The sequence below is a fragment of the Petromyzon marinus genome, chromosome 67, assembly GCF_048934315.1.
Source record: "Petromyzon marinus isolate PM22_M1 ecotype Great Lakes invasive population chromosome 67, UKy_Petmar_22M1.pri1.0, whole genome shotgun sequence".
NCBI classification, from domain to species: Eukaryota; Metazoa; Chordata; class Hyperoartia; order Petromyzontiformes; family Petromyzontidae; genus Petromyzon; species Petromyzon marinus.
Window position 1 is genome coordinate 5497901 of NC_133733.1, and position 19186 is coordinate 5517086.

General features: G+C 53.5%; 1 protein-coding gene across 1 annotated transcript in view; it reads left to right on the forward strand.

Moving 5' to 3' along the window:
* TUBGCP3 (tubulin gamma complex component 3) overlaps positions 1-19186 on the forward strand; it is a 53951-nt gene that overhangs the window by 24723 nt on the left and 10042 nt on the right. Inside the window, exons 11-18 of the mRNA XM_076054723.1 lie at positions 113-279; positions 4005-4115; positions 6457-6583; positions 7869-8043; positions 11867-12002; positions 12785-12853; positions 16033-16168; positions 19046-19134. Coding sequence (XP_075910838.1) covers positions 113-279; positions 4005-4115; positions 6457-6583; positions 7869-8043; positions 11867-12002; positions 12785-12853; positions 16033-16168; positions 19046-19134 — 1010 coding nt within the window. The remainder of the gene's footprint in view (positions 1-112; positions 280-4004; positions 4116-6456; positions 6584-7868; positions 8044-11866; positions 12003-12784; positions 12854-16032; positions 16169-19045; positions 19135-19186) is intronic.

Below are 19186 nucleotides of genomic sequence, written 5' to 3' on the forward strand. Positions count from 1 at the left end.
TGATGATGATGATGATAATTTACAAGCCAGACGCGAGGGGAGACAGCTCCCCGTTGCGTGATGACGATGATATCGTTGACGGCGCTGATGACGGTGCCGCTGGTGTTCCAAGGCCGCAAGGGAGGGGAGCTGGCCTCGTGCGTGCACGCGTACACACGCTCCGGCTCCCCTTGCGTCCGCTCGCTGGCGCGTCACCTGCTGGGCCTCGTGTCTCTGCCGCTGCACACGATGCTCTCTCGCTGGATCTACGACGGCGAGCTCGAGGACACGTTCCACGAGGTGGGAGACACGTGGGGAGACGCGTGGGTGGCGCCGGGGTAGATGCGGGGGGGGGGGGGGTGGGGGGGAGGGGGTGGAGACACACGGGGTGGAGACACACGGGGCGAGACACGGGGAGACACACGGGGTGAGACACGGGTTGAGACACGGGGAGACACATGGCGAGACACTGGGGGAGACACGTGGAGGCGCTGGGGTAGATACGGGGGGGAGACACGGGGGATGAGGAGACACGGGGTGAGACACGGGGTGAGACACGGGGTGAGACATGGGGAGACACATGGGGAGACACATGGGGTGAGACACGGGGTGAGACACGGGGAGACACGGGGTGAGACACTGGGGGAGACACGGGGTGAGACACGGGGAGACACTGGGGGAGACACTGGGGGAGACACTGGGGGAGACACGGGGTGAGACATGGGGTGAGACACGGGGGATGAGGAGACATGGGGAGGCACACGGGGTGAGACACGGGGAGACGCACGGTGAGACACTGGGGGAGACACTGGGGGAGACACGGGGTGAGACACGGGGTGAGACACGGGGGATGAGGAGACATGGGGAGGCACACGGGTTGAGACACGGGGTGAGACACTGGGAGAGACACTGGGGGAGACACGGGGCGAAACACGGGGCGAGACACGGGAAGACACACGGGGTGAGACACGGGGAGACGCACGGTGAGACACTGGGGGAGACACGTGGAGGCGCTGGGGTAGATACGGGGGGGAGACACGAGGGATGAGGAGACACGGGGTGAGACACGGGGTGAGACATGGCGTGAGACACGGGGAGACACATGGGGAGACACGGGGTGAGACACGGGGTGAGACACGGGGAGACACGGGGTGAGACACTGGGGGAGACACGGGGTGAGACATGGGGAGACACTGGGGGAGACACGGGGTGAGACACATGGGGAGACACGGGGTGAGACACGGGGTGAGACACGGGGTGAGACACGGGGTGAGACATGGGGAGACACGGGGAGACACTGGGGGAGACACAGGGTGAGACACGGGGAGACACGGGGTGAGACACTGGGGGAGACACGGGGTGAGACATGGGGAGACACTGGGGGAGACACGGGGTGAGACACATGGGGAGACACGGGGTGAGACACGGGGTGAGACACGGGGTGAGACACGGGGTGAGACATGGGGAGACACGGGGAGACACTGGGGGAGACACGGGGTGAGACACGGGGAGACACGGGGTGAGACACTGGGGAAGACACTGGGTGAGACACGGAGTGAGACACGGGGGGAGACACGGGGTGAGACACGGGGAGGCACTGGGGGAGACACTGGGGGAGACACGGGGTGAGACACATGGGGAGACACTGGGGGAGACACGGGGTGAGACACGGGGTGAGACACGGGGTGAGACATGGGGAGACACGGGGAGACACTGGGGGAGACACGGGGTGAGACACGGGGAGACACGGGGTGAGACACTGGGGAAGACACTGGGTGAGACACGGAGTGAGACACGGGGTGAGACACGGGGTGAGACACGGGGAGACACTGGGGGAGACACGTGGAGGCGCTGGGGTAGATACGCTAGGAGGGGAGAGACACGGGGGGGATACACGCACACACAAAGACAAAGACCCCCTGTATAGCCTTAACAGACTGTAGGGGCAAGTGCTGCTAGCGAGCACCTATGAAGGCCGGAACGGCACACGAGGGGGTGGGTGGCCAGCACCACGCCCGGCCGCCTTTGTCTCCCTAGTGGCGATGTTTACTACACACCGCGCCAGGTACTCATTTGAGGTTGAGTCGACCTAGGGGAGGCCCGGGACCGGTTCAGATAATCGTCACTGGTGTTGGCCGTGAGCGGGAATTGAACCCGGGTCGCAGGGTTCATAGCGCAGCGTAGCGCTAACCACTACACTACCGCTCCCCACACATGGGGGGGAAACGTGGGGAGACACGTGGGGAGACACGTGGGGAGACACGTGGGGAGACACACGGGGAGACATGGAGGATGAGGAAACATGGGGAGACACGGGGAGACACACGGGGAGACATGGAGGATGGGGAGACACGGGGTGAGACACGGGGTGAGACGTGGGGAGACACACGGGGAGACACACAGGGAGACACACGGGGAGACACACGGGGAAACATGGAGGATGAGGAGACATGGGGATACACTGGGTGAGACACGGGGTGAGACACGGGGTGAGACACGGGGAGACGTGGGGAGACACACGGGGAGACATGGAGGATAAGGAGACACGGGGTGAGACACTGGGTGAGACATGGAGGATGAGGAGACATGGGGAGACACTGGGTGAGACACGTGGGGAGACACGGGGTGAGACACGGGGAGACACACGGGGAGACATGGAGGATAAGGAGACATGATGAGACACTGGGTGAGACACGTGGGGAGACACGGGGTGAGACACGGGGTGAGACACGGGGTGAGACACGGGTTGAGACACGGGGTGAGACACGGGGTGAGACACGGGGTGACACACGGGGTGAGACACGTGGGGAGACACTGGGTGAGACACGGCGAGACACGGGAAGACACACAGAGACGTGATGGGACGCCTAGGAGACTGAGAGGGACACGGCGTCACACAGGGACACTGTTGTGCGGTATGACGTGTGGCGGTGTTGTGCCGCCTCGTGGTGTGCCGTGCAGTATCGTGTCCGGATCGTTGTGGTGGCTGCGTTGTGGTGTGACGTCATCCGCTGATCCCTTCGTGTTTGCATTGTGACGCTTCGCGTTGTGAACGGTTCCCCAAGGTGGTGGCTGTGTTGTGTTGTGACGATGTGACGTAGTGACACCCCGTGGTGTGTTGTGCTGTGTTGTGTTGTGACGACGTGACGTAGTGACACCCCGTGGTGTGACGACGTGACGTAGTGACACCCTGTGTTGTGACGACGTGATGTAGTGACACCCCGTGGTGTGTTGTGTTGTGACGTAGTGACACCCTGTGTTGTGACGATGTGACGTAGTGACACCCCGTGGTGTGTTGTGTTGTGACGTAGTGACACCCTGTGTTGTGACGATGTGACGTAGTGACACCCCGTGTTGTGTTGTGACGTAGTGACACCCTGTGTTGTGACGACGTGACGTAGTGACACCCCGTGGTGTGACGACGTGACGTAGTGACACCCTGTGTTGTGTTGTGACGACGTGACGTAGTGACACCCTGTGGTGTGTTGTGTTGTGACGTAGTGACACCCCGTGTTGTGACGACGTGACGTAGTGACACCCTGTGTTGTGACGACGTTACGTAGTGACACCCCGTGGTGTGTTGTGTTGTGACGACGTGACGTAGTGACACCCTGTGGTGTGTTGTGTTGTGACGTAGTGACACCCCGTGTTGTGTTGTGTTGTGACGTAGTGACACCCCGTGCTGTGTTGTGTTGTGACGACGTGACGTAGTGACACCCCGTGTGGTGTTGTGACGTGACGTAGTGACACCCTGTGCCATGTTGTGTTGTGGTGTGACGTAGTGACACCCCGTGCTGTGTTGTGACGACGTGACGTAGTGACACCCCGTGCTGTGTTGTGACGTAGTGACGTAGTGACACTCCCGTGCTGTGTTGTGACGTAGTGACGTAGTGACACTCCCGTGCTCTGTTGTGACGTAGTGACACCCCGTGCCGTGTTGTGATGTAGTGACACCCCGTGTTGTGACGACGTTGCTTAGCGACACACCCCGTGTTGTGCCGCCCACCCCCCCCCCCCCACCGCAGTTCTTCGTGGCGGCCGACCCCGCGGTGAAAGCGGAGCGCCTGTGGCATGACAAATACTCGATGCGCAAGTCGATGATCCCCTCCTTCATCTCCAGCGAGCAGGCGCAGAAGGTGAGGCGGGCGGCAGTAACTCCCCAACCATCTGACTCACTGTAGTGTCTACTATAGAGGCAGTAGTATCCACTGACTCTATTGTAGTGTCTACTATAGAGGCAGTAGTATCCACTGACTATTGTAGTGTCTATTATAGAGGCAGTAGTATCCACTGACTCTACTGTAGTGTCTATTATAGAGGCAGTAGTATCCACTGACTATTGTAGTGTCTACTATAGAGGCAGTAGTATCCACTGACTCTGTTGTAGTGTCTACTATAGAGGCAGTAGTATCCACTTAGTCTGTTGTAGTATCTACTATAGAGGCAGTAGTATCACCTGACTCTGTTGTAGTGTCTACTATAGAGGCAGTAGTATCCACTGACTATTGTAGTGTCTACTATAGAGGCAGTAGTATCCACTGACTATTGTAGTGTCTACTATAGAGGCAGTAGTATCCACTGACTCTGTTGTAGTGTCTACTATAGAGGCAGTAGTATCCACTGACTCTACTGTAGAATCTACTATAGAGGCACCTGACTCTGTTGTAGTGTCTACTATAGAGGCAGTAGTATCCACTGACTCTATTGTAGTGTCTACTATAGAGGCAGTAGTATCCACTGACTCTATTGTAGTGTCTACTATAGAGGCAGTAGTATCCACTTAGTCTGTTGTAGTGTCTGCTATAGAGGCAGTAGTATCCACTGACTCTACTGTAGTGTCTACTATAGAGGCAATAGTATCCACTGACTCTACTGTAGTGTCTACTATAGAGGCAGTAGTATCCACTGCCTCTACTGTAGTATCTACTATAGAGGGATTAGTATCCACTGACTCTTTTGTAGTATCTACTATACACTACACTATACACTACACTACTATACACTGCACTATACACTACACACTGCACTCTACACTGTACACTACACTGTACACTACACTGTACACTACACTGTACACTACACTATACACTGCACTATACACTGCACTATACACTGCACTATACACTATACACTACACTATACACTATACACTACTAAACACTACACTACTATACACTACACTACTATACACTACACTATACACTACTATACACTACACTCTACACTGCACTATACACTGAACTATACACTGCACTATACACTACTATACACCACTATACACTACACTATACACTATATATTACACTATACACTGCACTATACACTATACACTACTATACACTACACTATACACTGCACAATACACTACTATACACTACACTATACACTGCATTATACACTGCACTCTACACTGCATTATACACTGCACTCTACACTACACTCTACACTGTACTATACACTACGCTACTATACACTACAATACTATACACTACACTATACACTACACTATACACTACACTATACACTACACTATACACTACTATACACTACTCTATACACTACACTATACACTACACCACTATACACTACACTACTATACACTACACTACTATACACTACACTACTATACACTACACTATACACTACACTATACACTACACTACTTTCCACTGCTATACACTACACTATCCACTACACTATACACTACACAACACACTACACTATACACTACACTATACATTACACTATACACTACACTATACACTACACAACACACTACACTATACACTACACTACTATACACTACACTATACACTACACCACTATACACTACACTATACACTACACAACACACTACACTATACACTACACTATACACTACACTACTATACACTACACCACTATACACTACACCACTATACACTACACTATACTATACACTACACTACTATACACTACACTATACACTACACTACTATACACTGCACTATATACTACTATACACTACACTATACACTACTATACACTACACTATACACTACTCTATACACTACATGACACACTATACTATACACTACACTACTATACTATACACTGCACTACTATACACTACACTATATACTACTATACACTACACAACACACTACTATACACTACACTACTACACACTACACTATACACTTCACTACACACTACACTACACACCAGTGCTGTACTAGTGACGAAATTGGCCACGTTCTGTGTACGTGACAATCCCCTTCCTAGTCGGCTGTGCCGAGTGGTTGGCGGGCTTTTAACCACCACGTATTTACATATTCACGCGGTGTTACCCCAACAACAAACAAACAAAAAACAACCAACCTCTTCTGCATGTTATTGGTCGCGAAAGCCTCACTACGTTTTAACCTGCAGACCCCGGGCGCCCCATGCAGGTGCTACTATAGAGTTGGGGGGGGGGATCTTTTTTTACTTTTGCAGGTGCTGTCTATCGGGAAGTCCATCAACTTCCTGCACCAGGTTTGCCAGGACCGGACACTGAGCACACGACCCAGACCCACCTCGCAGCTCAAGGAGCAAAGGCACGGACTCACAGCCGGTGACGGAGGTGAGGAACACCACAAGGACAAAGTGTCCACCGCGTCCTGTTTAGCCATTAATCAGAATCAGAATCAGAAAGGGTTTTATTCGCCATGTAAGTTCACACCGACACGGAATTTACTTTGGCAGGATGGTGCATACATTCAACATATAGGAATCTAAAATCTTAAATAAGTTTTAAACAAGTCTTACTATAATAAGGGTTAGAAGTCTAACACCATTAAGTGTCCACCGGGTGACGTTCTTCCCCCGTGGCCTTACCTTGCCAGCGATCCTTCCACGCTTGACGTGGCCTCGGAGTGCACATAGCCTGGCGCGATGGCCGTGGCGAAGTCGCCGCCACTTGGTGATGAATTTGCGTTGTGTGTGCGTGTGTGCGTGTTGTGGGGAGCGATAGTGTAGCGGTTAGCGCTACGCTGCGCTACGAACCTGGCGACCCGGGTTCGATTCCCGCTCACGGCCAACACCAGTGACGATTATCTGAACCGGTCCCGGGCCTCCCCTAGGTCGACTCAGCCTCAAATGAGTACCTGGTGCGGTGTGTAAACATCGCCACTAGGGAGACAAAGGCGGTCGGGCGTGGTGCTGGCCACCCACCCCCTCGTGTACCGTTCCGGCCTTCATAGGTGCTCGCTAACAGCACTTGCCCCTACAGTCTGTTAAGGCTATACGGGGGATCTTTGTTTTGTGTGTGTGTGTGGTGGCGGGGGGAGTGGTGGTGCAGTGGTTAGCGCCACGCCGCGCTACGAACCTGGCGGCCCCGGGTTCGACTCCCGCTCGCGGCCAGCGCCGGTGACGATTGTCTGAACCGGTCCTGGGCCGCCCCTAGGTCGACTCGGCCTCAAATGAGTAGCTTTGCGGTTGTGTATAGTAAACATCGCCACTGGGGAGACAAAGGCGGCCGGGCGTGGTGTCGGTCACCCACCCCCCCCCCCTCCCTCCCTCGTGTGCCACCGCGCCTGCCTTCATAGGCGCTCGCTAACAGCACTTGCCCCAACAGTCTGTTGAGGCTACACAGCGGGGGGGGGGGAGGATCTTTGTCTTTGGGGAGCGGTGGCGCAGTGGTTAGCGCCGCGCCGCGCTACGAACCTGGCGGCCCCCGGGTTCGACTCCCGCTTGCGGCCAAACAGTCGTGGCGAATGCTTGGAACCTGTTCTGGGCCACCCCTAAGGGTCAAGCCGGCCGCAATTGATCACCTGGTGCAGTGTGTCAACGTCAGCAGGTGCTGCTTTCCAACAGCGCTCTCAAGGCCGTCGGACGGACGGACGTACGGACCTTTGTCTTTTGTGCAGACATCGAGTGGGAGTGGTCCCAGCTGCAGATCGACACGGTGTACGCCCGCACGAGCCACCACCTGCTGGACACGCTCAACTCGCGCTACCATCTCATGGAGCACATGCAGGCGATGAGGCGCTACCTGCTGCTTGGGCAGGGCGACTTCGTACGCCACCTGATGGACCTGCTCAAGTGAGTCTCTCGCTCGCTCCCCTCTCAGAGGGTCCCACGCCCGCCTCTCTGTTGGCCGCTCAGTCTCCGGCAGGTGCTTTTCCTCGCACGGTGAAGCTCGCTCGCTCGCTCGCTCGCGCGCGCACAGAGGCACGAGGGGGAAGGAGGGAGGCGGACACCGTACGGCAGCGGTCCCCAGACTTTTTGGCACCACCAGGGACCGGTTTTCGTGGAGGACAATTTTTTGTTCACGGACCGGGGTGGGGTGGGTGGGGTGGGGGTGGGGGGTGGTTCATCGTTGGGTCTTTTCCCACTTTTCAAAGAAGATCTCCAGTGACGTTTTATAATTTGTTTTACTCGTTGTGGCTGCTTAGGGGGGGTTAGAGCTCGTGGGGCTTACCGACAACCACGTGACCGTGACAAGCGCTCCGTGCGGGGAAGAGGCGCGGACGGAAGCGGTGAATAATAAAACAATGGCGGAGGGCGGGCCACGCGCTCGGACTCACAACTCTCACCACCTCCTCCTGCTGCCACCGTGCGGCCCGGTTCCTAACAGGCCACGGACCGGTTCCTAACAGGCCACGGACCGGTAGCGGTACCGTAGCCCCGGGGGTTGGGGGGGGAAGACCCCTGGCGTACGCCACCTGATGGACCTGCTCAAGTGAGTCTCTCGCTCGCTTGGACACTCGCGTACCCAGAGCAGACTTTTGGGGAAAGTGCTGTAAGCGCCCCCCCCCTCCGCCTTTGCCTCCCCGGTGGTGATGTTCACACGCGCAACATTCTCTGGTTCTGTTCGGTAAAAGTCACGCAGGTATTAAAATGATGAGATGAGGATAGTGAAAATAATTGCAATTTAAAACACAACTCACGGCGTTTATTTCCTGTTCTCTCCGCCCGATGACGACTGCTCGTGTTGCCATCGAAGCGTCGTTAGTTTTGTTTTTTAAATTATTGAATCGTTTATTATTTTATTATTATTATTATATATTTTAAAAATGTATCTACGTGACTTTACCGAAACAACCGCAGACCATGAATTCCTGCAGTCGCGAAGGGTTTAGGTCACGTTTACACGTATCAGCAGGTAGTCATTTGAGGCCGAGTCGTCTACCTAGGGAGATGGCCAAGGTCCGGTTGAGTTAATCGCTGCTGTTGGCCGTGAGCAGGAATGGAATTCTCGGGTCACCGGGTTCGAAGCGACGTGCGTTAACCCCCACCACGTCTTCGCTCCAACAAAAACAACAACAACAACCGCCATTCGCCACTAAGTAGCGGTGATGTCACCAAGGCGCTGGTGCCAGGCCACGTGCACGTTGAGGCCACGTGAAGCGTCGAACGCCCGCCGGCACGAGGCCACGGGACAGATCCAGCAGGTGCCACGGGTCGACTGACTGAGATGACTGGCCGATGCCGCTCCTCACACACAAAGATAAAGATCCCCCGTCTAACCTTAACAGACTGTAGGGGTAAGTGCTGCTAGCGAGCACCTATGAAGGCCGGAAACGCCTTTGTCTCCCCAGTGGCGATGTTTACACACCGCACCAGGTAGTCATTTGAGGCCGAGTCGACCTAGGGGAGGCCCAAGACCGGTTCAGATTATTGTCACCGGCGTTGGCAGTGAGCCGGAAACGAACCCATGTCGCCAGGTTCGTAGCGCAGCGTAGCACTAACCGCTACTACCGCTCCCCCACCAAACACGCACACACACACGTACACACATACACGTACACACACGTGCACGTACACACGTACACACACACACGTACACACACACGTACACAGACGTACGCACACACGTACACGCACACGTACACACACACACATGTACACACACGTACACACACGTACACACACACGTGCACACACACGTACACACACGTACACACACGTACACACACACGTGCACACACACGTGCACACACACGTACACACACACGTACACACGCACACGTACACACACACACGTACACACACGTACACACACGTACATGCACACGTACACACACGTACACACACGTGTACACACACACGTACACATACGTACACACACACGTACACACACACGTACACACACATACGTACACACACACGTACACACACATACGTACACACACACGTACACACACACACACGTACACACAAACGTACACACACACACACACACGTACACACAAACGTACACACACACGTACACACACACACGTACACACACACACACGTACACACAAACGTACACACGTACACACACACGTACACACGTACACACACACGTACACACATACGTACACACGTACGCGTACACACACACGTACACACACACACGTACACACACACGTACACACACGTACACACACGTGCACACACACGTGCACACGTACACACACACGTACACACGCACACGTACACACACACGTACACACGTACACACACACACACACGTACGTACACACACGTACACACACACATGTACGTACACACACGTACACACACACGTGCACACACGTACGTACACACACGTACACACACACACGTACGTACACACACACACGTACGTACACACACGTACACACACACACGTACACACGTACACACACACACGTACACACACGCACGTACACACACGTACACACACACACGTACACACACACACGTACGTACACACACACACGTACACACACACACACGTACACACACACACACGTACACACACACACACGTACACACACACACGTACACACACACACGTACACACACACACGTACCGGCGTCTGCCCGGCGTGGCCGAGTCGGCCACAATGACCCCGCCAAGAGCTCCCTCCGAGTGGGGGAGCCCCTTTGGCCAGCGCTGGCGCTCGTGGGCCGCCTCGCTGCCCGTCTCTTACCCGCACCGGGGGGGGAGGGGGGGGGAGGGGAAGGGGGGGGGGGTTAAAGTCGGTCGTCTCTCTGACGCGTCCGCGACCGCTTGAAGCCCGTGGGAGATCACTCAGCCGGTTGGGGCGTCCCCAGCTCACGTCACGATCACAGCTTGTCATCCTCCTCCAACCTCACCTTTCCTCCCCCCCTCCTCGTCATGATCCCCCTCCTCGTGATCTCCCTTCTCCTCCTCCTCCCCCTCCTCATCATCTCCATCCTCATCATCTCCCTCCTCCTCCCCCTCCTCATCATCTCCCTCCTCCTCATTATCTCCCTCCCCCTCCTCATCTCCCTCCTCATCTCCCTCCTCATCATCTCCCTCCCCCTCCTCCTCATCATCTCCCTCCCCCTCCTCATCATCTCCCTCCCCCCCTCCTCCTCCTCCTCATCTCCCTCCTCATCTCCCTCCTCCTCATCTCCCTCCCCCTCATCATCTCCCTCCTCCCCCTCCTCATCATCTCCCTCCCCCTCCTCCTCATCATCTCCCTCCTCATCATCTCTCTCCCCCTCCTCCTCATCTCCCTCCTCCCCCTCCTCCTCATCTCCCTCCCCCTCCTCATCATCTCCCTCCCCCTCCTCATCTCCCTCCCCCCCTCCTCCTCATCTCCCTCCTCATCTCCCCCCCCCCTCCTCCTCATCTCCCTCCCCCTCCTCATCTCCCTCCCCCTCCTCCTCATCATCTCCCTCCCCCTCCTCATCATCTCCCCCTCCTCATCATCTCCCTCCCCCCTCCTCCTCATCTCCCTCCTCATCTCCCATCTTCAAGTCTTCCTCCTTCCCCTCCCCTCCTTCTTCCTCCCCTCCTTCTTCCTCTTATTCCTTCCCCCCACCTCCCCCCCCCCACCTCCCCCCCCCACCTCCTCCCCCCCACCTCCCCCCCCCCACCTCCCCACCCCCCCACTTCCACCTCCCCCACCCCCCGCCGCCGCAGGCCTGAGTTGGCGCGCCCAGCCAACACGCTGTACCAGCACAACCTCACGGGCATCCTGGAGACGTCCGTGCGCGCCACCAACGCTCAGTTCGACAGCCCGGACATCCTCAACCGTGTCGACGTTCGGCTCCTCGAGGTGGCTGCGGCGGCGGCGGCGGCGGCGGCGACGCAGAGACACGGACGTGGGAGCGGATACGCACACGCACGGGGATGGGGTAGACACACGTTCCGCTCGGCATCCTGCGTGCTGACGACGTGTCGGGGCTAGTGGAGGTGGCGGCGACGCAGAGACACGGACGTGGGAAGCGGATACGCACACGCACGGGGATGGGGTAGACACACGTTCCGCTCGGCATCCTGCGTGCTGACGACGTGTCGGGGCTAGTGGACGCGGCGGCGACGCCGCAGGGACACGGACGGACAAGCAACAGAGACAAGGAGACGGAGAGTCGGGGGGGACACATGCAGGGGGACAGACAACACGGCACGATAGACAGTAAGACACAGAGACGGGCAAGGGGACTGGAATACAGACGAGAGACGGACGCACTGGGGTGAACAGATGCGCAGAGACAATCCAGCGAGTGAGATGCATCGGCTCGCTCGGGTAGACGGAGCAGAAGTACCGCCACCCTGTAGTCCTTGCTCTTTCGGCAAAGCCACGTTGAAGGGAAGCAATAAAACAATGAAACATATATAAAGCAATAAAAGATATATATATTTTATTATTCCATTGTTTCCCTTCGACGTGGCTCTACCGAAAGAGCCAAGAATATGAATCGCTGCAGTCGCGACAGCTTTAAATCAAGATTCACCGCCACCCTGTCTGCGTGCACCTGCTAGAGGCGGAGGGACACGGGGACGTTGAGAGAATGAGAGGACATCTCACCCCTTGCGTGTCCCCGCGTGTCCCCCCAGGTGTCTCCGGGAGACACGGGCTGGGACGTGTTCAGCCTCGATTACCACGTGGACGGCCCCATCGCCACGGTAACGCTCGAGCGCAAAGCCTGGTCCATCTACCCCCCCCCCCCCAGCCTGACACAGCTGACAAGTCTGGCAGAGCTGCATGGCAAGGCTGCTGCGTGCACGACGAATCGATCCTCTCGCTGCTGCTGCCGCCGACGTCATGAGGGCTGATCCTATAACTGTTGCTGTGACTGCTCTATCCGGCAATGGTGCTGCTGCTGCTGTGTCTGACAAGCGGCTGCTGGTGCTATGACTGATCCTATAACTGTTGCTGTGACTGCTCTATCCGACAAAGGTGCTGCTGTTGCTGCTGACAATAGGTGTTGCTGCTGTTGCTGCTGCTGTGTCTGACAAGCTGCTGCTGCTGCTGCTATGACTGATCCTATAACTGTTGCTGTGACTGCTCCGACAAAGGTGTTGCTGCTGCTGCTGCTGCTGTGTCTGACAAGCGGCTGCTGCTATGACTGATCCTATAACTGTTGCTGTGACTGCTCCGACAAAGGTGTTGCTGCTGCTGCTGCTGCTGTGTCTGACAAGCGGCTGCTGCTGCTATGACTGATCCTATAACTGTTGCTGTGACTGCTCTATCCGGCAAAGGTGCTGCTGTTGCTGCTACTGTGTCTGACAAGCTGCTGATGCTGCTGCTGTTGCTGCTATGACTGATCCTATAACTGTTGCTGTGACTGCTCTATCCGGCAAAGGTGCTGCTGTTGCTGCTGCTGTGTCTGACAAGCGGCTGCTGCTGCTGCTATGACTGATCCTATAACTGTTGCTGTGACTGCTCTATCCGACAAAGGTGCTGCTGTTGCTGCTGACAATAGGTGTTGCTGCTGCTGCTGTGTCTGACAAGCGGCTGCTGCTGCTGCTGCTATGACTGATCCTAGAACTGCTTCTGCAGCTGCTGCAATGACCTGATCGTGTAGCTGCTGCTGCTATTGCTGCTGTGCCTGACAAGGCTGCTGGCTATGATTGGTCATGTAGCTGCTGCTGCTGCTATGTCTGACAAAGCTGCTGGCTATGACTGGTCGTGTAGCTGCTGCTATTGCTGCTGTGCCTGACAAGGCTGCCTGCTATGACTGGTCATGTCGCTGCTGCTATTGCTGCTGTGCCTGACAAAGCTACTGCTGCTATGATTGGTCATGTAGCTGCTGCTGCTGCTATTGCTGCTGTGTCTGACAAAGCTGCTGGCTATGACTGGTCATGTCGCTGCTGCTATTGCTGCTGTGCCTGACAAGGCTGCCTGCTATGACTGGTCATGTAGCTGCTGCTATTGCTGCTGTGTCTGACAAGGCTGCCTGCTATGACTGGTCATGTAGCTGCTGCTATTGCTGCTGTGCTTGACAAAGCTGCCTGCTATGACTGGTCATGTAGCTGCTGCTATTGCTGCTGTGTCTGACAAAGCTGCCTGCTATGACTGGTCATTTAGCTGCTGCTATTGCTGCTGTGTCTGACAAAGCTGCCTGCTATGACTGGTCATGTAGCTGCTGCTATTGCTGCTGTGTCTGACAAAGCTACTGGCTATGATTGGTCATGTAGCTGCTGCTGTGTCTGACAAAGCTGCCTGCTATGACTGGTCATGTAGCTGCTGCTGTGCCTGACAAAGCTACTGCTGCTATGACTGGTCATGTAGCTGCTGCTGCTGTGGCTGACAAGACTGCCTGCTATGACTGGTCATGTAGCTGCTGCTGTGTCTGACAAGGCTGCCTGCTATGACTGGTCATGTAGCTGCTGCTATTGCTGCTGTGCCTGACAAAGCTGCCTGCTATGACTGGTCATGTCGCTGCTGCTATTGCTGCTGTGTCTGACAAAGCTGCTTGCTATGACTGGTCGTGTAGCTGCTGCTATTGCTGCTGTGTCTGACAAAGCTACTGCTGCTATGACTTGTCATGTAGCTGCTGCTATTGCTGCTGTGTCTGACAAAGCTACTGCTGCTATGACTTGTCATGTAGCTGCTGCTATTGCTGCTATTGCTGCTGTGTCTGACAAAGCTGCTGGCTATGACTGGTCGTGTAGCTGCTGCTATTGCTGCTGTGTCTGACAAAGCTGTTGGCTATGACTGGTCGTGTAGCTGCTGCTATTGCTGCTGTGCCTGACAAGACTGCCTGCTATGACTGGTCATGTCGCTGCTGCTGCTGTGCCTGACAAAGCTGCTGGCTATGATTGGTCATGTCGCTGCTGCTATTGCTGCTGTGCCTGACAAAGCTGCTGCTGCTACGACTGATCCTATAACTGCTACTGCAGCTGCTGCTAGCACTGATCCCATAGCGGCCGCTGCTGTTACATGCCTGTGCGTGCGTATAGGTGTAGTGTATAGTATTGTAGTGTATAGTATTGTAGTGTATAGTGTAGTGTATAAGAGTGTAGTGTATAGTAGTGTATAGTATTGTAGTGTATAGTGTAGTGTATAGTAGTGTATAGTGTAGTATAGTGTAGTGTGTAGTGTAGTATGTAGTGTATAGTAGTGTGTAGTGTATAGTAGTGTAGTGTGTAGTGTAGTGAAAAGTGTAGTGTATAGTAGTGTAGTGTATAGTAGTGTGTAGTGTAGTGTGTAGTATGTAGTGTATAGTAGTGTAGTGTATAGTGTACTGTATAGTGTAGTATGTAGTGTATAGTGTAGTGTATAGTAGTGTGTAGTGTATAGTAGTGTAGTGTATAGTGTAGTGTATAGTATTGTAGTGTATAGTATAGTAGTGTATAGTATTGTAGTGTATAGTGTAGTGTATAATAGTGTAGTGTATAGTAGTGTAGTGTAGTAGTGTATAGTAGTGACCGCCAGCCGCACCAAGCGAGCGCCCGGTGCGCCAATTGCCTCCGAGCGGTCTCGCTCCCAAAGCCAAGGCCGGTGGCCGCCCCCGTAAGAAGCAGAACGTGCCGGGGAATGACCAGACCAGCATCCCGACGTACTGTCAGAACAAGCGATAAACAGCCGTAGCCACGCACAAACACCCCAGCACCCCCCCCTCCCACCTTGTTCACGGGTGCTTCGCTCGCGTTTTTTTAATCCCCGGATTTTGCCGTTGCCTACCGGGGCTCGCCGACGTCCTCCACGTCTTCGCGGGCCTCCTGGGTTTCGGAGTTCCGGAGGTTTCTGGCGGAACCCACCCACCGCGCACGCCCCGCGCACAGCAGCCGCGTCAACGGGAGATGAGCACCACGAGGCCTGACGGGGCGGCGGGCTCTCGCCCTCGTGTCGCGCACAGGTGTTCACGCAGGAGTGCATGATGCAGTACCTGCGCGTGTTTAACTTCCTGTGGAGAGCCAAGCGCATGGAGTACTCGCTCACGGATATCTGGAAGGGGCAGATGTGTCACAGCAAGCTCCTGCGCAGCATGCCCGGTGAGCGGCGATGGAGGGGGGCGATGGGGGGCGATGGGGGGGCGATGGGGGGGCGATGGGGGGGCGATGGGAGGCGCGCGGGCGACCGGCGCGGCGAGCGAAGGGGTCGAACGATTTGTGTTGGTGGGTGGGGGTGAGCGATGGGATGAAGAGTTTGTTTCATTGTTACACGCTGTTTTTTTATCAACTCACTCTGCCTGTATTTATCGGTTCTTTCGGTAAAGTCACGTAGAGAGCGGGGGTGGGTGGGGAACTGATAAAATGGCAAAAGTTAAATCGTCGCGAGGTTTTGTGCCAGAACACAAGCAGCCCGTCCCCTCGGGTGACGAGGCTGTCGGAAAGACAGCGCCCCCGGTGAACACTGCTACGCTTGGCAGCGCATTTTTAAGCTGGGTGGGAGGAGCAGAGCGCCTTGACAAAGGAGGAATTTTAACATGTTGACGCTAAAGAACTGCAAACACGTTCTCCCGCGGAGGGAGGGAGCTGCTGGTAGGAACGTTGGGTTGTTCGGTCAATGGCCGGAGTCAACAACAGCGGCGGTGGCACCACCACGTGGTGGTGCGTTCCGCACAACATGCCCGACTGTGAGGGCGGGCACAAGCCGGCGTGAGTTGGTTAAACGTTGAGTTTTATAAGGGCACCACGGGGTGACCACCCCCTCCCCACCCACCCCCCACCCAGCCCCTCCCTCCCCAGCCCCTCCCCACCCAGCCCCACTCCACCCAGGCCCTGTCCACCCAGCCTCACCCCTCCCATGTTTGGATGCACGACGGACGGACAGACACAATAATCCCCTGTGGGCTGGTGGTGTAGTAACCAGGAGGTTCCTACCGGTATAACCACTACTACCGTACACTAAACGGATGTGAAAAAATTAACTAAATATCAACTACATCAACATAATCAATGTACCCAATATACTTTCCAATAAGCTGCGCTATTCACATTAAGTAACTGGGCATACACTACACTATATCATGTCTGTTGTATCCTCAAATCTTGTAACTCGATTGTAACCCACTTCCCAATGTGGTATCGACTGCATACTTGGTATACCAATGTCATACCGATGACGATAACTAGATTCTATTATTAAAAATATATATTTGATTGAACTCACTCTGTCTGTTGTTGTATCCTCAAATCTTGTAACTCGATTGTAACCCACTTCCCAATGTGGTATCGACTGCATGCTTGGTATACCAATGTCATACCGATGACGATAACTAGATTCTATTATTAAAAATATATATTTTATTGAACTCACTCTGTCTGTTGTTGTTGTTGTATCCTCAAATCTTGTAACTCGATTGTAACCCACTTCCCAATGTGGTATCGACTGCATGCTTGGTATACCAATGTCATACCGATGATGATTACTAGATTCTATTATTAAAAATATATATTTTATTGAACTCACTCTGTCTGTTGTTGTTGTATCCTCAAATCTTGTAACTCGATTGTAACCCACTTCCCAATGTGGTATCGACTGTATACTTGGTATACCAATGTCATACCGATGACGATAACTAGATTCTATTATTAAAATTATATATTTTATTGAACTCACTCTGTCTGTTGTTGTTGTTGTATCCTCAAATCTTGTAACTCGATTGTAACCCACTTCCCAATGTGGTATCGACTGCATACTTGGTATACCAATGTCATACCGATGACGATAACTAGATTCTATTATTAAAAATATATATTTTATTGAACTCACTCTGTCTGTTGTTGTTGTTGTATCCTCAAATCTTGTAACTCGATTGTAACCCACTTCCCAATGTGGTATCGACTGCATACTTGGTATACCAATGTCATACCGATGACGATAACTAGATTCTATTATAAAAAATATATATTTTATTGAACTCACTCTGTCTGTTGTTGTTGTTGTATCCTCAAATCTTGTAACTCGATTGTAACCCACTTCCCAATGTGGTATCGACTGCATACTTGGTATACCAATGTCATACCGATGACGATAACTAGATTCTATTATAAAAAATATATATTTTATTGAACTCACTCTGTCTGTTGTTGTTGTTGTATCCTCAAATCTTGTAACTCGATTGTAACCCACTTCCCAATGTGGTATCGACTGCATACTTGGTATACCAATGTCATACCGATGACAATAACTAGATTATATTATTAAAAATATATATTTTATTGAACTCACGCTGTCTGTTGTTGTTGTTGTATCCTCAAATCTTGTAACTCGATTGTAACCCACTTCCCAATGTGGTATCGACTGCATACTTGGTATACCAATGTCATACCGATGACGATAACTAGATTCTATTATTAAAAATATATATTTTATTGAACTCACTCTGTCTGTTGTTGTTGTTGTATCCTCAAATCTTGTAACTGGATTGTAACCCACTTCCCAATGTGGTATCGACTGCATACTTGGTATACCAATGTCATACCGATGACGATAACTAGATTCTATTATTAAAATTATATATTTTATTGAACTCACTCTGTCTGTTGTTGTTGTTGTTGTATCCTCAAATCTTGTACCTCGATTGTAACCCACTTCCCAATGTGGTATCGACTGCATACTTGGTATACCATTGTCATACCGACGACAAAAATATATATTTTTAAACATTCTTACGTGGCATGTTTCGGCTTGGCTCTTAATTGTCCACGCGCAACTGACGTTGGCTGTAATTGGCGAGCTTCATGGCCACTTGCTGGAGTCGTGGAGTGCTTACATTACGAGCGCGGTACGTTTCATTAAAGCGCGTTTTTAAAAAAGTTTTTTTTTTAATATCGCTTATCTCCCCTCCCCTCCCCACACCCCTCCTCCCCTCCACCTCGCCCCTCCCCTCTCGCTGTCTCCCTTTGCCCCGTGCCGCTGGCCAGAGCTGTCGGGCGTGCTGCAGCAGAGCTACGTGCTGGCGTCCGAGATGATGCACTTCATCCACCAGATGCAGTACTACATCACCTTCGAGGTGAGCGCATTGGGGGGGTGGGGGGGGTGGTCAGTGTGTGACAGTGTGTGAC